At 50.3% G+C, this 21,217-nt stretch overlaps 2 protein-coding genes across 2 annotated transcripts; both read right to left on the bottom strand.

The window, feature by feature from the left end:
- Positions 1 to 9,563: 9,563 nt before the first annotated feature.
- Positions 9,564 to 11,592, bottom strand: TGME49_243355 (hypothetical protein). The gene is made up of 2 exons (XM_018780671.1): positions 10,948 to 11,592; positions 9,564 to 10,362 (listed from the first exon to the last, which is right to left on the bottom strand). The coding sequence occupies exons 1-2, from the start codon at positions 11,014 to 11,016 to the stop codon at positions 10,168 to 10,170; spliced, it is 264 nt and encodes an 87-aa protein (XP_018637508.1). The 5' UTR covers positions 11,017 to 11,592; the 3' UTR covers positions 9,564 to 10,167.
- A 68-nt stretch (positions 11,593 to 11,660) lies between these two features.
- TGME49_243350 (gamma-glutamyl hydrolase) lies at positions 11,661 to 18,056 on the bottom strand. Its single transcript, XM_018780670.1, has 5 exons — positions 16,901 to 18,056; positions 16,216 to 16,358; positions 15,327 to 15,482; positions 13,773 to 14,857; positions 11,661 to 13,073 (listed from the first exon to the last, which is right to left on the bottom strand). The coding sequence occupies exons 1-5, from the start codon at positions 17,385 to 17,387 to the stop codon at positions 12,734 to 12,736; spliced, it is 2,211 nt and encodes a 736-aa protein (XP_018637507.1). The 5' UTR covers positions 17,388 to 18,056; the 3' UTR covers positions 11,661 to 12,733.
- Positions 18,057 to 21,217: the final 3,161 nt, after the last annotated feature.

Here is a 21,217-nt window from a genome sequence, read left to right as displayed (position 1 = left end):
CCGCAGTGACAAAGTCGAATCCTTGCTTGGTCGAAAAACCTCTTACTTGTCCTTCCGACTTCCCTCCTGCAGTTCACTCTTCATCTCATGCCGTTGTCCGTCTTCCGTCTTCGTCTGGCTTCGTTCATTCTTCTCACCCTGTAAATTTCTGTCTCCCTCCGGTGCCCTGTCGCCTCTTGACTTCTGCTACTCTGCCGCCCAACCCCGCTTTGGCTTCTTGTTCCAGAATTCGCTCTTTGTCCCGCTTGGCACTAGCATCGCAGCAGTCTGTTCGTTCGTCTGCGTCTGCTTCTTACATTGCTCTTTCCTCTCCTTGCCCAGAAACGACCATCTCTCTCCTCCCACTCCCTGTCACCTTTTCCGTCTCGTCTGCGAGTGCTTGGTGCCCCGCCCGGACCCCTGCCCTTCCACCTACGGCGTTTTTTCCTCGGCTGTTTCCATCCGTTGTTTCCTTAAAGCCTTCCCTCCGTCCAACTGTGTCTCCAGAAGAGATTTCATATCCTCCGGCTACGTCCTGTCTCGTGAACTCCGCTCTCTCGTATCTGCTCGTGAGGCATTCTGAAAAAAAGTCCACAGCTTCGCGTGTCGCTAATGGTTCTCCGACGAAAAGTGTCGTTTCTTCTTTGCCGCATGACCCCGAAGCAAACCTCACACAAAAGCATCGGCTTTCGGACAGGCAAGAGCGTCTTGTGGGTCTCCAGCCTTCGTCAGAAGCGAAGATGCACTTGAGTTTCCCGTCGCGCTGCAGACTGCCTGGACGCAGCGCCGTTTGGCTACAGCGGGTCTATGAGTTTTCCCCGAACGTCGCCAAGAAACGAGACCTAAGTGCAGACTGCATCTTACCTAAAGATGACCGACGGAGATTCAGCAGCTGGGGAGGAAATGCCCCCAACAAAAAAGCTGGCGACAGAATCGGCAACATTCCACAAGAAAAGCGTGTAGCCCCCACCTTGTCTGCGACCACTTTAGCTCTGTCCAGCTGTGAAACTCTGTTCCAATCTGGTCAGACGTTTTCCACTTCGGAAATTACCCATGCAACCGCAGCAGAAGGAACAAGCAAAACTGATAGACACTGTTTCACGCAAAACCCTTTTCCCGATCGACAACCGGGAGAGGGAGCAGAGAGGAAAGTGGCAGGTTTCTGTAGGCACCCGAGCTTGACAATGTTTTCGGACAGTCCAGACGCAGCAACAGAGCACATATCATGCAGTCGAGCCGCACCAATGTTAGTGCGTAACGGAGACCAAAGTCGAGTTTCACACGAACCTTTTGTGCACAAGGCAGGTGACAACTTCTGTACGAGGCGCGGTGCACCCAGTGGGAATCCTCGAGCCGAAACAGGGGCGAAAAGAAAACCCTCTTTGCGGCTGCTGAGACACCCCACGTTGGACGGTGTTGAATCTTCACTACCGGGGAACGGATACCCCGCATCCCGCCCAGCTGAGAGTCGAAGGACACCACAGGGTCTTGATGTGTATGAGGATCCTCGAAGTTCAAGCCAGGGAGCACTGCATGCTTTTGGAGCCTGTTGGACTCCAGTGGAGAAAGATTGTACAAATGCACGCAACTGTGTGCCAGAATTTGAGACGTCGGAAACATCACAGGGAGAAGGAAAATCCGAGCCGCTAGGTTGTCCAGAATCAGAGGGTGAAGCGAACCCCGCGTCGGTGTCTACAAACAGTATGGACGGTGGAGACAATAAACATGAGTTGTTTTCTTGTAAACTGAAGTCGAATGATACATGCATCTCCTTAGATGTAGAGCGGAGACAAACATGGTCAAATAAAAAAAGTCTGACACCCGTTCCACCTACTGGCGTGACAGACACGACCGTTAGGGGTTCTGGAAATCCAGCAGGGAAACGTACTCGAACGACAGAGGAGACAAAAGGTGGGAAGAACAGCGCCCATAATCTACATATACTTTTCAATATCGAAACCGAAATAAACAAGGCAGTGAGCGAAGCACGAGTGGCTGCGGCGAATGCCGCCGCCGCCGCTCGCGCAGCCCTTGATGTGAACGAAGAAACATGTTGGGGAGAAACCGGCGGCTGCCGTTCTCCTAAAAGTCTCTCTTCTTCTTCAATTTCTTCCTGCCTTTGTTCGGGTCTAATTTCGTCCGTTGCTGTTGCTCCCTTAAGCGAAGGAACTACGTCAAGTTGCCTTTCAGAGGAAACCAGCTGTTTAGTGCCCAGAGCTGAAGACAGCGTTCAGAGACAGTGTCTTCGAGATGGACAGCAGCCAGAAAGGGAGAGTGAAACATGGAGCATAGTTTCAGATGGTGACACTTCCAGAAAGACCGCATGTCCGGTTCTAAAGTGGGACGGTTGTATCTTGACCTCGTCCGTGAAGCTCGTGTGTCACGAACTCCACAAGTGTTCTTGGCACCAAGAACACTCTACTGACCGAAGCCCCCCAACAGGAGACAATTTAGGCAATTCCCTGGTGATATCGGAGTCTGAATCCACTTCTCAGGATACGCGGGCGTTGAATGAGCTATATCGTGAAAGATTTAGATTAGAAGAAAAAGGAAAAAGTGGCAAGGGTCACTCTGTCTCGCAGGAGAGAGAGCCACTACAAAGAAACGACAGCACGCCCGACGGAATAAAAAACCGGGGACGTGTCCTCTCTACTCGCGACTCTGCGAAAGAATCAGCGGCAAACACCGCAAGGGCGGCAATTACCGCGATAAGCGAGATGACAGACGCCCAGGACGAAACAGTCGTCTCGGGACTGTGTGTAGGGAAGCGAGGTAGCGAACGAGGAGGCGACCCAGATGGCGACGGTTTCTCCCGGAAGGAAGAAAGATTATCTCGCCTTCCTTCTGTTCCTTCTCTAGCTTACAGTATTGACGAGAAAGGATACGCTATTTCGTCTGGTCCCGAGAATGACAAAATCTTCGAGTCTCTTTTTCTCACTTCCCCTTACGCACTGAGTCTCCCCAAGGGTACACCTGTGTGGGGTAGCGAAGGCCACCTCGAAAAGAACCTTCGCAGTCCAGAATCCTTCAGGCCAGAATGCTTCTCGTCGAAAAGGGAATGTGCAAATGCATTCTCAGTCTACCGCCGATCCCCCTCAGGAAGGATACGCAGCAGAAGCACTGAGGAGCTACGGAATCCATTCATGTCTCAAGGAAGGCCGGCTTCTGCAGATTCGAAAGACAATCATTCATTGCTCGCTCTTCTCCGAGAGGAAGGGAGAGAATTTGAGACCCAAAACACCAGCATAGCTACTCACGGACCGGACAATTTAATCAAGAAACCGGGCAGCAGCACGATCAGAACGCACATCGCAGGAACGCAGGAACCAAGAGAAGTGGTGACTGCCACATACACCTCGCCCCACGCGCCAAACAAAGAGGAAGGGAAAGACGATGGACAGAAGGCAGAAGGGAAATTTGATAAGGTGGACGAGCCGCTAGAAGCTCGAATTGTCGGACACGAATGCTCTGAGAGATCTACGCAACTGCACACGGATGCCAGTGCGAAGAAGCTGGCCAAGGTGGAAGAGGAGGCTCCGTCTTTCGATCCTGGTCTGGGCGTCAGTCCCCTTGAGGTGAATCAACAAGAAAACAGTGGCGAAAAGAGTTCCTCGGTTTCCGGCTTTGAGAAGATGCCGAAACCAGGAAAGGACTCGCTTGATGCCATTTCTTCCTTTTCCGGGAAAGCTAAAACTGCACAGAGAAGGGAAAACGTTGAAGAGTTGACAAGTCTAAGCAGGCAGCGGAGTGAAACGAGCCTTGCAGGAGCGGGGCCAACGCCTTCTTCCCCCGCCACGGAAGACGTGAACCTCTTTCAGAAAGATGAGATCTCGTTGAGGAAAGCAGCAAATCTTCCTCAGCACCAGCATGGGGTAGATGCATGTGAGGCGCCGAGACATGCCACAGAAACGACAGGAAAAAAGACACCGTGCGATTCGCTGAATAGCTCCCAGCCTTCTCCGCTGATTGTGGGAGGGAAGTGCAACAGGCAAACCAAGCATCGAGAAGGGCGCGGGAGGAGAGTAGAAAGCGCAGAAGGAGACAGGAGACGAGAAACGGAAACAAGGGCGATCAGTGAACACAGGCACAGAGAACGAATCGTCGAAGATGTGGAAGAGGAACTCGAGAAGAGCAAAATGTGCATTGACTTGCTTCTGCAGCTGGTGTGGCAGCGCTTGGAATTCAACACAAATCAGTGCTCTGCTAAGAAATTTCCGAAATTCACGAGCGAATTTCGCTTCACAAGTGCCGCAGCAATCCATAACACCTGCAGGCTTCCTCCATGCGTCTTCTCTGGAACCTTCATGCCATAATAATGCAGGCAGATGAACGTCTAGCTATCTTTCTACGTATATATATATATATATATATATATATATATATATATGCTATTGCAGCCATTTTGTGGTATATATATAGACAGATAGCTACACACACGTATACATACGTATCCAGCACATATTTGAAACACCAGCTTTTGTGTACAAGCTGTAAAACCTCTTCGTCAGATGCTCCTGGAAGGGACCAGACGAGATGGACAATCTCTCTGTATTCATAGAGTTCCATTTTCTGTCAAGAGACAGGGCCTTCTTCTCTCGTGTCTGCACAGAAGCAGTAACTTGCAGAGTCGTGCTGCTGCAGCTACGAGATTGCCGTGATCTTTGTCGAAGAAATGCACGATGATGTTTGGTCGCATCCGTTTGGCAGGAGAAGCAAAACGTCTTTCTCTTCGTTCTGTGACGCAGCTGCACCCTCATAGGGCCAGATCGCGGCAGCATATCTGTTTTCCGCCGTAACATGTAGAGCTAGACAAATCGCTTATTTACCCGAAAGATCTGTGTCCGTTCCGGCGTCAGCATTCTCGCCGCTTATGTTGAGCTCTTCAGCGCAGCTCCTGTGTAGACCGGAATCTAATGTTACTTCAGGGGGACGAAAGATTGAAAATAGGAAATAGGAGATCGCGTTAGTTCTTGGGAGGTAGAGGACGACACGACCTTTCAGATCCAAACTAGCACTTGAATGCTCGCCTTTCGTCAATTATTTCCTTCTCGCTGGTCTCTCTTTAGGCTACGGACGACCGACAGGCACAGCTCTCCATGACACAGAGGATTGAGCATCTCGAAGCGCAAGTGGATGTGACAAAACAGCTCCGGCACCGCGACAGATTCCACCGTCAGCTGTTGCTTCAACAGGAGTTACTCCGGCAACAGCAAAAACTTCTGGTTCTCGAGCGGGAAAAATTGGAACTTGAGAATTCTGGCGTCTTTGCTCTCTCGCTCCCCCCTTCTGAGATGTGCCCTTTACACAGTAGAGTCCCCCAGGTCCCCCTGACCTGTCCAGAGAGCGGCGCCATATCCTCGTCGATTTCGCGCATCGACTCGAAAAGGCGGGAGAATCGGTCACGAATGATTGGGGAAAGCTCACCGGATGAAAGGGCAGACGCTGGGGTGTGGGACGAGGAACGAACACACGCACATACCGTAGGCCATGTTCCACATTCTGCAGCAGATAACGGCCTCCTTTCGAAAGCCTCTCCCCCGTCGAGTCAGGCGCGGTTTGGCAGAACAACACAAAACGGAGTCAGTGATGGAGGAAAGTCACCCCGATGCACCCAGTCTCCTGCAGGCGTTGAGAAACAAACACGACATAGGGTGTGTGGGATGCAGATTCCCGCTTCGTCTTCGGGAAAATTCCGGCAGAGAAACCTGTCAGGAGTTAGCAAACACCATAATCTTCCTTTGCCATCTTCTCGAGCTCCAGCTGGCAAAAACGATGACACATGCAAAAGCCGGGAAGCAGCACGAAGTCCGCAGTGCAGCGCGACAGCACAGAGTCTGGTCGATTCGACAGGCGGGCCAACTCTTGGGGTTCAGAGTTTTTCATGCGTGTCTCTTGAAAACGAGGCGAAACAAAGCGTTCAGATACCCAAACAGAAACAACAGAATCCTTCAAATGCTTCCAAATCTGTCATCGAAACGACCGGAGAATGCGGAGCTTGTCGACCTCCGAAAGAAAGCGTTTCGTGCGCGCAGGCCAGTGTGGTGTCAAACGATTCTGAAAAAAACACCCACTGTCCCTCGACCTCCGATGCCGGATCAAAAGAGACAAAACTATCTCCGCCGTCTGTCAATACACGCGACAGTGGCATGGAGTCTACTCTCCTGCTTTCAGGCCTGGACAAGCCACACAATCGAGAAGTAAAAAAGCTTGCTTTGACACAGAGAGAAACCCAAGAGCAGCTACTGCCACAATGCCTCCTCCTGCTAGTTCCTTTCTCAACGCCTATCCCCTCAGTTTCGATAGAGCAGGAAAAGAGTGTCTCCACTGAGGAGAGTGGTGTCGAGACAATTCAGTCTGGATCCCCTTCCTTAGAAGACGCGAGAGGGCGTGCGAGGCCACGCGGGTGTTCAGTCTCTGTTACGCATGCAGAAAACGACGAAAAGCGACATTTGTCTGGTCAGCTGCGTCCACAGTCTGAAGGAGCACAAGCCATGGGACCCGGAGCGGCAGCCAGGCCCTCCCGTTCTTCTGGAACGCGACCCCTTCCTCTTCACATGTGTGATGAGTGTCTTGCTTTTCCAACTGTTTACGGAGATGCAGCGGCGCGAATGCAGTCACTGGAGAAAAAGGCTTCTGTTGAGAACATATGGTGTCATCGTCTTCATGACCAGAGCGAGGTAGGGGAGAAAATGAAATCGAAGGCTGCAGAGAGCGAGGTCTCCGTTGACTCGACAAACCTAGAAGACGACAGCAGAACCAGCAACCGTTCCTGCCCCGAGGCGAGCGGAATCATATGTGAGTCCGCACCAAAAGGTGAACTATTTCCCACTTCACTTTCTTCGCGCAGAGTAGAGGCCACACTGCCTGCAGCCAGCGAATTGACGCCGTCCTCTACGACGGTTTCGTTTTCCGTTTCCACCCCAGACGAGCAGAAAAAACAACAGTCCTCCCGGCACCTCGACAGGCTCCACAAACTCGGTCAAAACTCTGTGAAAGCATGGCCAACGTTCGAAGCCTGTAAAGAAAATGAGGATAATTGGACGTCCCATGGAGCGGCGAATTCTCGAATCCCGCCGGGAAGGAGCATATGGGATCAGCGAGTGACTCCCCTGGCACGAGTGGATCAGGACCTAAACCATGTCAAAAAGATCCTTGGAGATTGGGACGAACCCCTTGGATACTGGAAAAAGAAAAATGAAGTGCTTTTGCTTCGACAGAAACTCGATGAACTCGAGGACCAAAGGCACGTGCAGCAATCACGACAGACCCGGCTATCTACTCAGGTGTCTACGTCCCGCAAACAGAAGCAGAAGTCAAGAAACGGATGTCGAACGCATGCCGTAGATTCTGGCGGTAGCCACTGTGGTCCTTTGAGTGATGGTCCTCCATCGCCTACTGTCCCTTGTATTCGTGTGGGACGTATGCCGCCTCTTCTTCCTCTGTTGACGGACTTAGCACTGATTTCCTTCCCCAGAAGTCTCTCAGATGCTTATTCAAATGGGTCCTTAAGCTCTTGTCTCGGGACGTCAGGTCCCGTGACGCATACAAACAAAGTCTCCAGTCACTCCAGCATCCTTCATCCGTTTTCAAGCATACCAGAGCACAGTTCTCAGCAGTCGTCCTCCTCTAATGATAGATATGGGCCCCTTACGCAGTCAGCTCGAAGCAAAAGTGCTCCTTCTCTGGGGAGTCCTCCACGCTGGCCTCTAGTGCACAATGCATGTAGTGTGGTTGAAAGGTGCTTTGATACAGGAGCTGAGAAGATGGGAAATTTCTCAACGTTCTCCAGCTTCGAGAGCGCCAAAACCATGGGGGCAAGACCAGGCAGCCATAGTCAAGAAAGCTACCGCACCATATTTCTCAGGCGAAAGCACCTAAAAGAGGCTAAACAGAAGACCGAGGCGGAATACAGACAGAGGCCGGCAGATGGTGGCGGGCAAGAAAACTTGACGGCTCCCTTGCTGGAGCAGAGCATGTGTTTTGTCGAGGGAAGAGAAACACAACGGGCGGAATCTCGTTTTCCCCAAAATACTACTCAAATTCACCAGTGCAGTGGTTCCCGGAACCGCAACCCGTTTTGTAATACACCTTGGACCGGACTCGGGTTCGAACAGGACACTGAAACCGACGATCGCAACAGGAGCACAGCAAAGCCTATATGGGCTGTGATATCGCACAAACAGGACGAGGAGGCACAGAAGACGCGGTCAGGCGGTGAAACTGCGATAGGAGAAAGAGCTGTGAGTGCGCTTGCCTCGCAGCATGTTTCAAAAAAAAGGGGCTACCGCCACACACAGGAATCTTTTTGTGCCCAGACATCGAAAGTGCCACGTCTTATGGGCAAACAAGCTCTATCAGGCAGAGCAGTGTGCATCCCTTTGGCTCCGCATGGTACAGGACGATGTCAGAACAGCGGGGGTGTGGTCAGAAGTCTACCGGAAGCTGCTAAGCCCTCATCGAGCGGTGTTGAAATTGATTCCGGCCCCTCTGTTCCCTTTCTAAAGGCACAAAGTATAACAACCCCGGTATCTCACACAACGGCAAGAGACCCAAAAGTCATTTGTGTTCCCCAGTGCAAGACAGCCAAACGCATAGAGAATAAAGGATCTTCGTCTGGGTCTTCGAATTACGCCGGTCTTCCAACGGAAAACGAGGAACACCACCGTAGCGACGGACCGACAGAACACCCTGAAGCGAGGGAAACAAAAACTCCATGGTTCTCTTTCTGCTCTGCAGACATGGATTTCCTGAAGGGAGCTCCGCTGAGAAAGAGAATGGTTTGTGTGCATACAGTAGAAATGGCGAACGGAGCAGAAAGCCAAAGCGTATCGCAGTTGTCGCGTGCAAATGAGAAGGGAGACAGCTTTAGTGATTTAGATGGGGTCAAACCTGTACAGCGTAACGAGAGCAACATCCGGCGGCAAGAGGCACACGTACTTGTGCTGAATGGTGAGGACACAACCGTCAGAGAGAGACACAAGGATGAATCGCTTGGTCCAGGAGCGACTCGGCAGCACACAGACAACACAGAGCATGGGACGCTCCAGGCAGAAAGCCACAACAAACCGCAACCGCGAGACACTGTCGAGGCGCAGAAGACCACCGTGATTCAGGGCACATTTCCGCAGAACCGCAATACGGCTCCGAAGCCTCTAGACGGTACAAGGGAATGTCGGCTGGGGCAACACATATCTGCGGCTCTGTTCAGAGAAGACACAGGACCCGCAGAAGAACAAAACATGTCGTGTTTCCCCGTACACAGTGTGGCTAAGGAAGGGAAGTCCGAGGATCATATGGCTTGTTACAACCCTGATCACCATCTCAGGAGAACCCCATCAATGGGAAGACAAAGTGGAGAAGCGACTCCGGAAGCTACTGGAATCATACGACGGCAGCAAACGAGCCACAAGCAGGAATCCTTTCATAAAACGTTAGAGAGTGAGCTAGAAGAGATCCTGGAGAAGCTGCAGTCGTCAGAAGACCAGTTCCGACACCGTATCCCACTCGAAAGAAAGATAGTGGGATCATTACGATCGTTTTTGGTTACAACAAAGGACTCCCATGTGCACACCGCATCACCGCCAGCAACGGGGTACTACCCTTCTTCCTGTACCGATGAATTCACAGCGGCTGCATTCGCCGGTTGCCCTACGGATAAATATCTGAACACTTCTCTCTCCGACAAGCTCACGTGCGATAGATACGATGTGACGACTGAGTTGGCACCTAACCAGACGTGGAAGCAGTTTCAGCTCCCAGCAACTCTCGCCGATAAACAGGGTGCAGAAACAAAAGTCAACAGAACCCCCGAACGTCGACAAAAAGACTCAATTCGAAACCGAGACGACATGTCCCCGCGCTTGCAATGGCAAGCAACAGGTGAAACAGAGTTGCAGCGACACGCGTCGAGAAGACTAGATCAACATTCGGTAGCACCGATTCTGCTGGATGACGCAAAACAGAAATGCTGGGATGAGCAAATTTACCAAACGACGCGAACAGGCTCCCCGGCAATTAACTGTCACGGAAACATGGAGGTGGAGAAGAGCTGGAAAGGTGGACCCACCTTGCCCAAAACGCCAGCGATGCCTCGAGCTACCTCTCAGTCTGATGAACCATTTGCCACGAAGACGGCTCCGAATGGAGACCTTTACACACACGAAGAAGCCTTGCGAGTCTTATCCTTTCTCAAAGCACAACAGGCGGATTTGCAGCGGCACAAGCTTCAGCAGTTCGTTGGCCGTAATATGTGCGTCGACAGTTTTCCTGTGAGCCGGTCAATGCGACCCGCAAAACCGAGTGACGGACCATCCGAAAACGGAAGGCCAGTTGCCACTTCGCCACCTCCCGGCAAAGATTGTTGTGCCCCGTCAGCAGAAATGTCTGAGAAAATGATCAGCGCACACATCGTGCCTTCGACATCTCTGGCCGCTACTAATTCGGACGCTGGAGAGGTGCTTAGAAACACTCGTTCTACACCGATTAGTACAGATTCCCCGCACGTAACGAATGGGCATGCCGACCAGAGGGAGAGCTGTGATTGTGTGGACACGGAGCTTCTCACCCAGCCAAGCTGGCCAGAATGCGATGGGATACGTGTCAAGTGTGAAAGGATCGAGGAATCGCTACAAACAATAACAACATCCGTACAGGAAAAAGGGCTAAGAGGGTCTGTGTGCAGTCAACCACTACCGACCCTTCTGGCCGGCGGGCTTTTGAACTCGTCGCTTCACTTACGAACTGGATCTTGCCGTAGCGAACAAGATAGTCAGTTTGTCACGAAACTTCAGGCTGAACAATATGGAGGAAAAGAAAAGCGGCAGAAGCAGTACGGGCCGCCGGCTACGTTTCCCTCTCAGACTGAGACGATTCGTGACAGGAAGGTTGCTTCCGGTGACAGTTCTGAGAAGGGACGCGTTGCCGAGGTTGGAAACGTGTGCGCTCGAGTGAGTGCAGAAACATGCGAACCTTGTGAACGGGGATCATCTCAGAGCAACCGTTACGGGACTCTGGAATCTGGGAACACCGCGGGTCCATTTGTTGAAACGCCGTCAACCAGCGCAACACGACAGGCGAATTCCCTGAATTTGAAGTCGTGCTGTGAACGCAGCTCAGAGTTCTGCGGCGGATGGCATCATCGGGTACAAGGCGAGCGGGATTTGAGTGAGGGAAACAATAAAATGCCTACGGGGACTCCGCCGTTACTCGTGCACGCGCACGAGCTTCTAATGCCTGAGGCTCTGGTCAGTGGAGGTGCTGCGGAAAATAGCATTCCTCAACGAAGAGGAAATGGAAAGGAAGCTGTTGTTCGTGTCGAAGAGGTGGTGCAAAGCGATTACGTTCTCACGTCGTTTGTGAGGGCTGGTATCGTAGAGATCAACTAGTCATTGCTTGCCCCTTCCTGTCAGAGCCGTCTGTAAGGAGGTGTTTCTTCTTAGGGATGGTCGCGGTATGTTCATGACAGACAGCCTAAAGGTGGCCGATATTAGTTCTGTGTGTATTAGAAGAGGTCGTGTAATTTCCCTGATTCGAAACCAAAATTCTGACGGGAGTTCGCAGCACCTGATGCACGTCCCTTCGATGACACCTTTCAATACACTTTTTGCCTATAGAATTGCGACACTTCTCTCAACAAAAGAAGGTTGAAAGATACTCTACAACTGTAGACCTTCCCCTATGAAGGTGGATGTCAGTCTGTGATTCATGCCTGAATCACTTCAAGGGGCACTCTTTACTTGTTACCAGGTAATGGAACTTACTGACGGACGGGAACGTGTCTCTCGTATCACCATCTTATCTGTCGGTAGAGGCAACAATCGAAGCAAGCCTCTGTGTTCACCAGCGCGTTGCAACGTTGACCACCTGTTGAGTCAGCAACGGCCCCGTAGAGCGACTCCAAAGCCACAGAATACCTCACCAAAAATCGGAGAACTTAAGCTCACATTTTCATCTTTTGATTTGTTGAAATACCTTGATTGAGAGATGTTTTTGCCGGCTGATACGACCGTCTGTCGGACCTTTGACACACATGCTAGACAGACTAACTGAAGGCTACTTCCTGGTGCCGGCTGACAACCTCGTGGTGGTTTCTGCCCTTTTTCTCCACCAAAAAAATTTTCAAACCCGTCCCTTTCGTGGCTGCAACATACACGTGGTACCTCGCCGTGCTCTCTACGAAAAAACGCTGTACAGAGAGAAGGCTGCGTAGACGTACAAAACGTGGTTACGCCAAAGGACTACCATGAGCAAACCTACCAAACTCCAACGTGCAGCTGATTCTTTGATAAAGCCCCTCTGCCATACAGGTTAAGACCCAATAACGCATTGAAGCAGCGGCTGCCATCCTACTAAATGTGCATTAAGTACGTCGCCGTAAGCTGAAGGCGAATGTATCGAGTTGGTCTTCTCTTCTCATCCCAGTCACAAAGTAGAACGCTGGGCATATTCGGAAGAAAACGACCGCCAGGATTATAGAATCCGGCGACCACAAAAAATACACCTGCTACACACACGACTGAGACTTTTTCGCCTCGTACTAGGAAGGCATATGCATGGAAAACCTGGACGGCAAAAGAAAGAAATTGCCTTGTGTCCATCCCGACGAACAGCAATCAGAAAGCAGTTCTTCACGCAGTGCTTCAGTTACTTTTGATGAATACAGCGAGCTATTTTCATTTACAACAGCTCCACGTCCCCCCGTATACGGTGTCTCTGCGAACAGTCAGGGTCGCAGCAACGATGAGAAACTGTCTTCCTACATGGTTGCCACCATTCGGACTGAACCCATTTCATCTTCTTGTTTTTCCTCAGAATCGCGAAGTCCCGCCTGCGTACCAGGAAAAATGTACACCTGTTCGAAAAGGTAGGCTCGGTCTGGAGACGAGGTACTGTATACCGGGTATCGTTCGAACAAGTGACGCCATTCTTTTTCATACCGTTCAACGGGACGGTTTGATTTATTCGCCTCGCTTCCCAGAAACGCCGCGATGTAGAGTGAGGTCAGACGAGAGACCATGTCATGAGGAACCTGGGCAAACGGACAGTGCTCGAAGAGAGGCTTCTCCGGATGGCTCTGAAAGCCATAGAACGGATACCTGCACGAAAAAAACTCACACGAACGTCCGCTTTTATATATATATATATATATAGATAGATAGATACACCATGCATATACTAACAAGTTCTGGGGCAGCAGATGCCACGGTATATCTTGTATCAAGGCCTCGTATTTATTGACGGAACTGCTAGTATGTTATGTACTCCTTTATGGAACAGGGAGCCTTCATTGAAAAAAACGTTCAGACGTATCATCGCTCCAAGACTGCCCCCCTAACGAAAGGCAATCTATCTCAATCTGCTGCCTTGGGTCGGTCACCTTCCTCCTCAGAACAACGCTAGACTCGCCTGGGCTCAACTTTTCCCTGACTGTTGTAAGTCTTTGCACCCATCTCCACAGAGTCCAGGGGGAAAGTGGAAACGGTCAGGGACAAAAATAGATGTTTCACCGTGAAACAACCAGTACATTTCTTCAGTCTTCAACTTTTAGCTATTTCTTTCTCGCGTTGCTGAAACCAACACTCGCCTCTATCTTGCTATGTCTGCGTATTGTCTGCTTTCGCTGCCCAGAATGCGGCCGACCGAGTAAGGAACTGCCACAGATCGGTGGCCAAGTCAAACTGGAAGAAGCTCCCATAATGCCAAACCGTTATCTCAAGAACAATTCTGGAGACCGATTGACACTCCACGCTTCCAGTTCAACAACAACGTTTGCCGGACACACAACAGTTGCTCACTCTTTGGCCTCGACAATTGCAACGATCTCGTCGCTCTCATCTCGGTTCGTTCCATCCCCGACGAGGGCGGTGGCAACGAGCTGGAATGTTCTGGACAAATGGGGATCCCTTTCAAACTCTACCCGAGTCATGCGGCGATGATGGTGGAAATAGGAAGCAGGCTGGCTTTGCAAGAGCATTGCAACACTTTTGGGTTTCGTCACTTCCTCCAGAGTGTCGTCGTCGTCAATTCCATCCCGTGTAGTTCGTTCCCCGGCGGACAGCGGAACATCTGAGCTGTACATTTCTCTCGGCGACTTGGCGGCGTCTGGAGGCAACACCGGGATGATGGAATTTCCAGATCTTGGAGTTGAGAAGTCCACATTACCACTCGTACCGCTTTCTTGCCCGAAGAGGGGAGAGAATCTGCCAGCCGAACGACTCGTCGCCCACGCCTGCTGTCCCACCAGGTTTTGCACAAACGCCTCCCGACGCTCTCCACGTTGTAGGCCTTCGACAGTCGGTCGCGTAGGCTCCTTTCCTGTTGTGTCTGCACCCTTCGCCGACTCTCGAGAAGAGAAGGAAGAGGGTATCGAACTCTTCCCTCCTAGCTTCACCCGAAAGGTTCCTCCCGACACGGAATTCAGATTCCTTCCCCCTTCAAAGGTGCCTCGCCTGGCACCTAGAAACTCACGTTCGTTCCTGCCTCTCTGGAGAAACAGCAACCTGCGCGTGGGTGCCTGAGTATTTCCGGTGGCTCTCTCCATTTTTCCTTCCGAGGCTGCAGCATCCAAGCGCGGTGTTCTGTCTACAATAATAGCTGGTCCTTCATCTTGCAGAGAGGAGTTGTCTTTGTCTCCTCTCGAGTATTTCGACTTGGAGGCCATCGCGGGAGGATGCGCTTCTTTTTCGGATGGAAAACCGGGCCCACCGAACAGGCGAGACTGAAGCGCGCCGGGCAGAAGTTTCAGTGGCCTCGCTCGATCTAGATTCCTGTAGTCATCCACAGAAAAATAGTCAAATCTACCCTCACTGCCCCAAATCATCATCGCCTCAAACCCCAAGCAGATACCGAAGACAGGGAAGTAACGCCCTGCGTCGTTTGCCTGCAAAGGGAACACACAAAGGATGGAAATACGCAAACGAAGCCACGAGAGAACATGATGAAGAGAGGCACCAGGAACTCGAAAAAGTAACGTGCTCCAAAGAGGTCCGCCTCCCATGGACATGAGCTCTCTGTTTCAAGATGAAAGCCGAGAAGGTGTCGGCAAAATCCAGATCACTAAATTAAGACATTTGCGTTCAGCGGAACTCACAACACATCTTCTCTCACACTCTACTGTCACCCACGTTCAATATCTCTTTCGTCACGTTAGTGCAAGGAGTAAGCCATAACCCCTCATCCCCCCTCCGTCTTCTTGCAGAGTCCGTCGTCCAGCGAGACTCCTCCCACGTTCATCACAGAACCTTTTCGCCACTGACACAGAACCTACTGGGATTAGGAAACACGATCTAGTCACTACCCAGCCGGATCAGAACGAAAAATAACAGTTCGTAAATACAGCTTGTTCTCACCTCTTTAGCCCACTGAAGAAAAAGTCTTGTCGCTCGATAGTATGCAGCACTGGCTTTGTCAATTGCCGCTTCTCCTCCGGGCAAAATCAAGCCATCCAGAGAGTCGAAGACTTCTCGATACTCTTCTTCCGACGCAAAGGCGGGGACAGGAACAGCCTGGAGAGAAAATCAAGAGACACTTGGGAGGTAAATCTGGGGAAAGCGAATCGACGCAGTCTCCGGACACAAACAGAAATGAAAGCACACGATTTCCGAACAAGATGGGGACCTGACAACCCTTATGGTCGAATAAGGAGATGGTGAGAAACGAAATAAGTTCTCGGCCGTTTCATCTGTTTCTTGAAAGCCACTCGTCGCGTACACACTTTTCAAACTGTGATCCTGTCTCCGCACAGTCATTTTTCCCCCCAGAGTACCGGTTTCTGTCGGTCTCACAGGATTCTCTCTTCGAGGACCACGAGCAATATACGGGGTTGTATGCACATCTGTCTGAACGCGCATATACATGCATATGTGACGAACATCTCGTGTACGAGACGTCACTAAAAGCTGAAAACTATATGGACACTGAAAAAAGTGTACGCACGAATATATCCGAAACCGCACAAGTTTAGATCCCCTCCTCCGACACACTCCTCGCAGAGCTTTCCCTGCGAAAACCAACTGCGTCTCACATACAAACAAGGGTTGCATGCATAGATTTAGATATGTACTTTTAATGTAAACGCATAAATATGCATATTCATAATCATTTATATATATATATATATATTCGAAAGCATAAACGTAAGTATATATATATATATATATATATGTAGTCACGTATATAGAGAGGCATGTACTGAATGCATATATATATATATATATATATATATGGAATATGACTTACTTTGGATCCACTGGCTTCGATGAACTTGGCGTACGAGGCAGCGATGTAGGAGGGACCACCGTCCTCAGGAAGACGTCCTGCGTCATGTGGAAAGGGTTCCCTAGGCCCTGTGACAAAGGGTAAAACTGGGCCTTGTGCAAGAACTGAGGAAAGAGAAAGGATACGCACACCGACATGAAAAAAGCGAAAAACAAACATTGAGCCTCACTTTGGAAGGCATCCCTCTGGTGCGATACAGGCGTTTTTGACGGCTATGCACGAATACACAGACACTTCAAGTCGAATGCCTTCGGAATGCGGTGTATTTCAGTGAAGGCTATTGAGGATGCCAACTTGCCACATGCTGGACGAAAGTGACAGAAGTTCACTACGCTGAGTGAGCCCACAAAAGGCAGTCAGGTTTCTGGGATGGAATCCCTAAACGTTGACAGACAGAAAACGAAAACCAATTCAACACGGATTCTCTTCACCTCGAATCCCTTCACGTGAGGAAGTTCCTTGACGGGCCGCTTGTAACACTTGACTCTCTCTTTTGCCCGGCTGCCCTCTTCCCGTAACTGTGCCAACCTCTGTCAGGAAACGACTCGTCGTACCTCGACAAGTCTAAGCGAATCGATACATCGAGGGAACTCCCAGGAATTCAGACCCATGCTTTGTCCCACAGTACTTTGCTAAACACTCGTACCTCCGATGACGGCTGATCTCTGTCGGTGTATCTGCCCCAGAACAGGCTCGGCGATTTGTTGACGAACACAAGCCGGGAGATCTTCAGCGCGAGCACAAACTCTTTTTGCGTCTTCTTCCGACAGTCCTGCTGCACGTATGTTCAGGTTCCGTTCCGCCCTCGATGTCTGATCTCCAGAAAGCACGGAATCGAATTCCCCTCCACTTAAATCTTTCGGCTGCTCTCCCGCTCGACCCTCACCTTCTCGGAGTAAACTCGGGGTGCCTTCTGTCGCTTCTGATAAAAGTAAAGCGTAGGGGGTGGGTGTGTACAAGATCAAAAATTGCATCCCTGTCAAACAGAGAAGGGAAACTCGAAGCCGCATTCGGAAGAGCGATTCCATGCATCGGGGAAGTCGCGAAACTCTGTGGTGGCAGAAAGGCAGCTTTGAAACATGCCACCGCCTAGAGTTCAGAGGATTCAAATGAAAACCACTGAAAGCCGTCATCACGAAAAAACAACTCTCCGGGGAAAGGTAGCATGTTTAGCATACGTGTAACTGATTAGCGACCTATATGCGCAGATGCACAAATAATGAATCCTTGTACGGTTGTATTCAGTTTAGTCCTCAGCTTGAGTTCAGTAGTCCCCTGGTTACAGTTACACCCTGAGATGAAACGAACGAGACGCTAGAACCTGCTCAAAGGAAACTGTTTGTGGAAACAAGGGAATGGGCTACGGTTGAAGATTGACATGGAATGAATGATGACGAGATTTCTTGACGGACAGCTGTGTCCTTGAAAGCCAGAACACAAGACATTCAAGATTGCCTCCTACTACATGAATTAAAACAGGGAGATGGCTGCAGGGAATACGAGGACGGGGAGGAACGAGACGGCTGCAGCAAGAAAACAACCTGTTGGGAGATGCTGGAACACGCGAGCACACGCACAGGAGTTAAATAATCACAACACAGCACGGGACACAAAAATCCCTGCTAAATGACGGCTTCTTCTCGGTTGTCACTTCTCTTTTCAACGAATCAGCTTACTCTGCGCAACAAAAACGTGACTTCTAGTATGGGAATGAGAAAAGAGACAAGGGAAAAAGCGCGACGCCGCTAGATGGCTGTTCGGAGAGGGGCGGAAAAGCCATCAGCCTATGGTGTGCGCAAGCGTCCTCACGCAAAAATTATTGGTATTCTTGTTAGAGACACAGAAAAACTTCCTCGTCACGGCAACAGTACCGCAATACACGTCCGTTGCAAAGCGTTATCCAACGCGACATGTCCCTTCACAGCTACTTCCGCTGAGCGAAGGGCGGGGCTGACCTCAGGCAAGTCGTTGCGTATTCGGAGGGCAAGAATCAACACCAGGCGACGGAACAACAGGCCTTGCTACAGCAGAAAAACCATCCAGCCTGCATATTCCGGCATTCCGAGTCATAGCGTTTCCATTGAGGGTAGAGATATATTCATGTGCGCCTTTATCCTGCTGGTGTATTCAAGTGTTTATGCAGAAAATTCAGCACGCCAAGGGTTAGGGGAAAGACAACGCCATGTCCCCGTGCTGGCAACAGAGCGTTAAGTCACTGTTCGGTGACTCTGAAATGTCTGATTCCTTTAGCTCTCATTCCAAGCTTTGCAGCATTCAGTTCCGATACGTCTGAGCCTCGTCAAAGGTTTTGTCACTTGCAAAGGTGTATCGGCATTTTGCGATAGAACACAACACAGAAGCCCGTCCGTTGCCCCCTTTTCTGGGTACCTTTCCCGGAATCGAGCGCTTATGTGTACCGCCATCTAAGCAGGATGTGTTTCAGTACCCACGGCAGAGCACTGGGGATAGGATAGCCACTGATAAGAACCATACTTCAAGATATCATGCATGTAATAGCAATCAGGTAACAACCGATTCTAGACTCCCTGCTGTCACAGACTACAAAATGGGATCCCTACGTTTCTTACTAAAACTACCTTTTTCTGGGGAGTTTATAATACGAGTTGTACTGCTGGAAATGTGGAAAGGAACACTGCTCTGTGGCGCTACCCAGAAAGGACATTAGATGTTGAAACCGCCGATCATCCTATCAGTAGCCATACCCCACCTTCACTTCCACCCCTTGATGTATCACAGAACGAAAGTTATATTTGTCTCGTATTACTCCTTGACTCCGTGGACTATCTACCACGGGTCACCATCAGAGGGGCGTGTGCACATGTCTCTTTACGTACTTTAGAGCAACGTCTTTGGCATTGTCTCCGCCGTCGGGACTTTACACAAAGACACGTTCCTCGTCGATACACATTTAGGCTGTTGCCGGTACTGTTAAGGAAATATTAAACTGATATGCCATCACAGCGATAAAATTTCACTATGCTTCCTCTCTTTTACTACCATCCTTCTGACTAGATGCAGTTCCCCATTCGTATGCCATTCTCCACATCTTCCACATAAGGTTTGTATTAAGTAGCAATCCGCTACAGTACTACGTTTGCTGGTCGTCAAAGCGTAACACTTGCTTTGTCAGGAACGTTGTCTTCCACTTTTGGTTGGCGTCATTTAGACGCCAGATATTGTGCCGCATGTTCCTCACGCGCTTACAAGAAAAGGAAAAGAAGGACAGAATCGCATGACTGTGTCCATCACCATTGCTTAGGTGTTCCATTGTAGTGGGTTGCATGTACGCTTGACATACCCTGAAATACTCTGAAGTGTTTAACAACATTCAGGACCTGGCGAAGAGCTTCCCTTTTACACGGGTGTACCGCAGCGATGCTTGTCACCGGCACGAGGACGAGAAGAAATGCACGAATGACTCTTCAGCTGCGGAGGAAACTCTCGGTACGTCGACCTCCGCAAATGGTTCTCAGGTGCGCAGTTCGTTGTGCAGCGGTACGAGAGTTGTCATTGCTGTCCCGACCCTTTTCCCCTCCTTCTGATGTGAACTGGAGATGCTGGAAAGGCGAGAGTCGGGCCTAAACACGTGTCCTCTATAATTTGTAGAACACTCCCATAACAATTACAGCGCAAGACAAACATTCGTCCGTCTGGTTCAAGTCAGGTGCGCGTTTCAGGCACCAAAACATCTCGCGACGCCCAAAGAGGCTATATGATAATAACGCCACGCTTTTCGTCGAAATTGGGACATTCCAGACTTTAGCGGCGTCTGTTTGAAAACTCTTTGCTACGACAAGAGAGTTTCGAAGTCCATTTGAGTCCACGACCCCCCCCTGCCCAAGCACGAACCCCAAAAACGAACAAGCACTCCGAGGCTCGACCCATCCCTGGGGAAGCGCGGATAGGAAGAGATACAAGAGAACTGACTCGATTCAAATAAAAAAGCAGACGGATATTCCAAGAACCACAGGGACCTCAGATGTCGATGTCGAACGCTGTCGGCTAGACGTCCGTCCTAGGAAAAACAACACCTTTCATGGTACACAAGACGATCTGACCAACATTAGTCATTGACATTGAAGAAAGATTGAAAGCAGCTGGTACTAAACTGATCGCATCCAGCAATATCTGCAAATACTTACTCTTATATATATAGATATATATTTCGTCGTACATGCATGTGTAGATATGCGAGTACTGTATGCACATCTACCTTCTGTTCCCGTTGCATGATAACGTCTGCACTTGTTAACGGAAAACAACTCGCCTTCCGCCAAAACGCCTGACACGGTTTCTACGATCGAAACAGCGTATGCAAACGCATACACTGAAAAGCAGAACAAAAACATATTTGCGGCATCTCGCTGCCCTGTCCAACTAGAAACGCCGTCGTCTCCCGCATGCACTTTTCCTTTGGGTGTCTCGTTCCCATGTCTCCGCTGAGAGCTCCCATCACTCGATACCGGCTAGAGAAAGCTTCAGCAAAGCATATTGAGTGCACAACTTCAAATCTCAGTTGCATGCGTCCGTGAATCGGAGAAGTTCTCTGATTTTACACAGCCCTCAAATCCGGAGACGAAGTCGAGGCGAGAAGCGACGAGCGTGCACATTCGTAGAACTCGAAAGGACGGCGCTGTTTCTCATCTTGCTCGAAGAACGACTCGTGTCCTCCAAAGGAGATTGGGGTAGGCGTTCTTTTTTTCGGTTTTCCGTGAAAATCGCTATCTTAGTTGCACAGGAAGTTCGAGGCACAACAGGTCTTGGTCGAGATGTCGAGACCGCGGAGTCTTGGCTTGCGGCTCTCCGAGGATTTTACCCACATTGTTCACACCGTTTCCTCTGGAATCTTCTTCTCCTTTCAACTCCTTCTTTCACCTGCCGTACCCTTCTAGTTTCACTGAGTCTTAAGGGCTCTCGCCTCTTTTTCCCCCCTGGAAAGGAG

Source organism: Toxoplasma gondii, chromosome VI (assembly GCF_000006565.2).
Source record: "Toxoplasma gondii ME49 chromosome VI, whole genome shotgun sequence".
In the NCBI taxonomy this organism is placed as follows: domain Eukaryota; phylum Apicomplexa; class Conoidasida; order Eucoccidiorida; family Sarcocystidae; genus Toxoplasma; species Toxoplasma gondii.
This window is presented reverse-complemented; position numbering and strand designations above follow the sequence as displayed.

Excerpts from the sequence above, each read along its gene's own strand:
- TGME49_243355 (XM_018780671.1), bottom strand. The coding sequence starts at position 11,016 with ATGGACCCGCGGTGTTCCCAGATTCCAGAGTCCCGTAACGGTTGCTCT. Across the intron at positions 10,363-10,947 it reads AGATGATCCCCGTTCACAAG|ACATTTCTGCTGACGGGGCA; the intron begins GTTCGCATGTTT and ends TCATTTTCTCAG.
- TGME49_243350 (XM_018780670.1), bottom strand. The coding sequence starts at position 17,387 with ATGACGGCTTTCAGTGGTTTTCATTTGAATCCTCTGAACTCTAGGCGG. Across the intron at positions 14,858-15,326 it reads TTCTTCAGTGGGCTAAAGAG|GCAAACGACGCAGGGCGTTA; the intron begins GTGAGAACAAGC and ends TTCCCTTTGCAG. Across the intron at positions 13,074-13,772 it reads GCAATTGTCGAGGCCAAAGA|GTATCCGTTCTATGGCTTTC; the intron begins GTGAGCAACTGT and ends TTTTTCGTGCAG.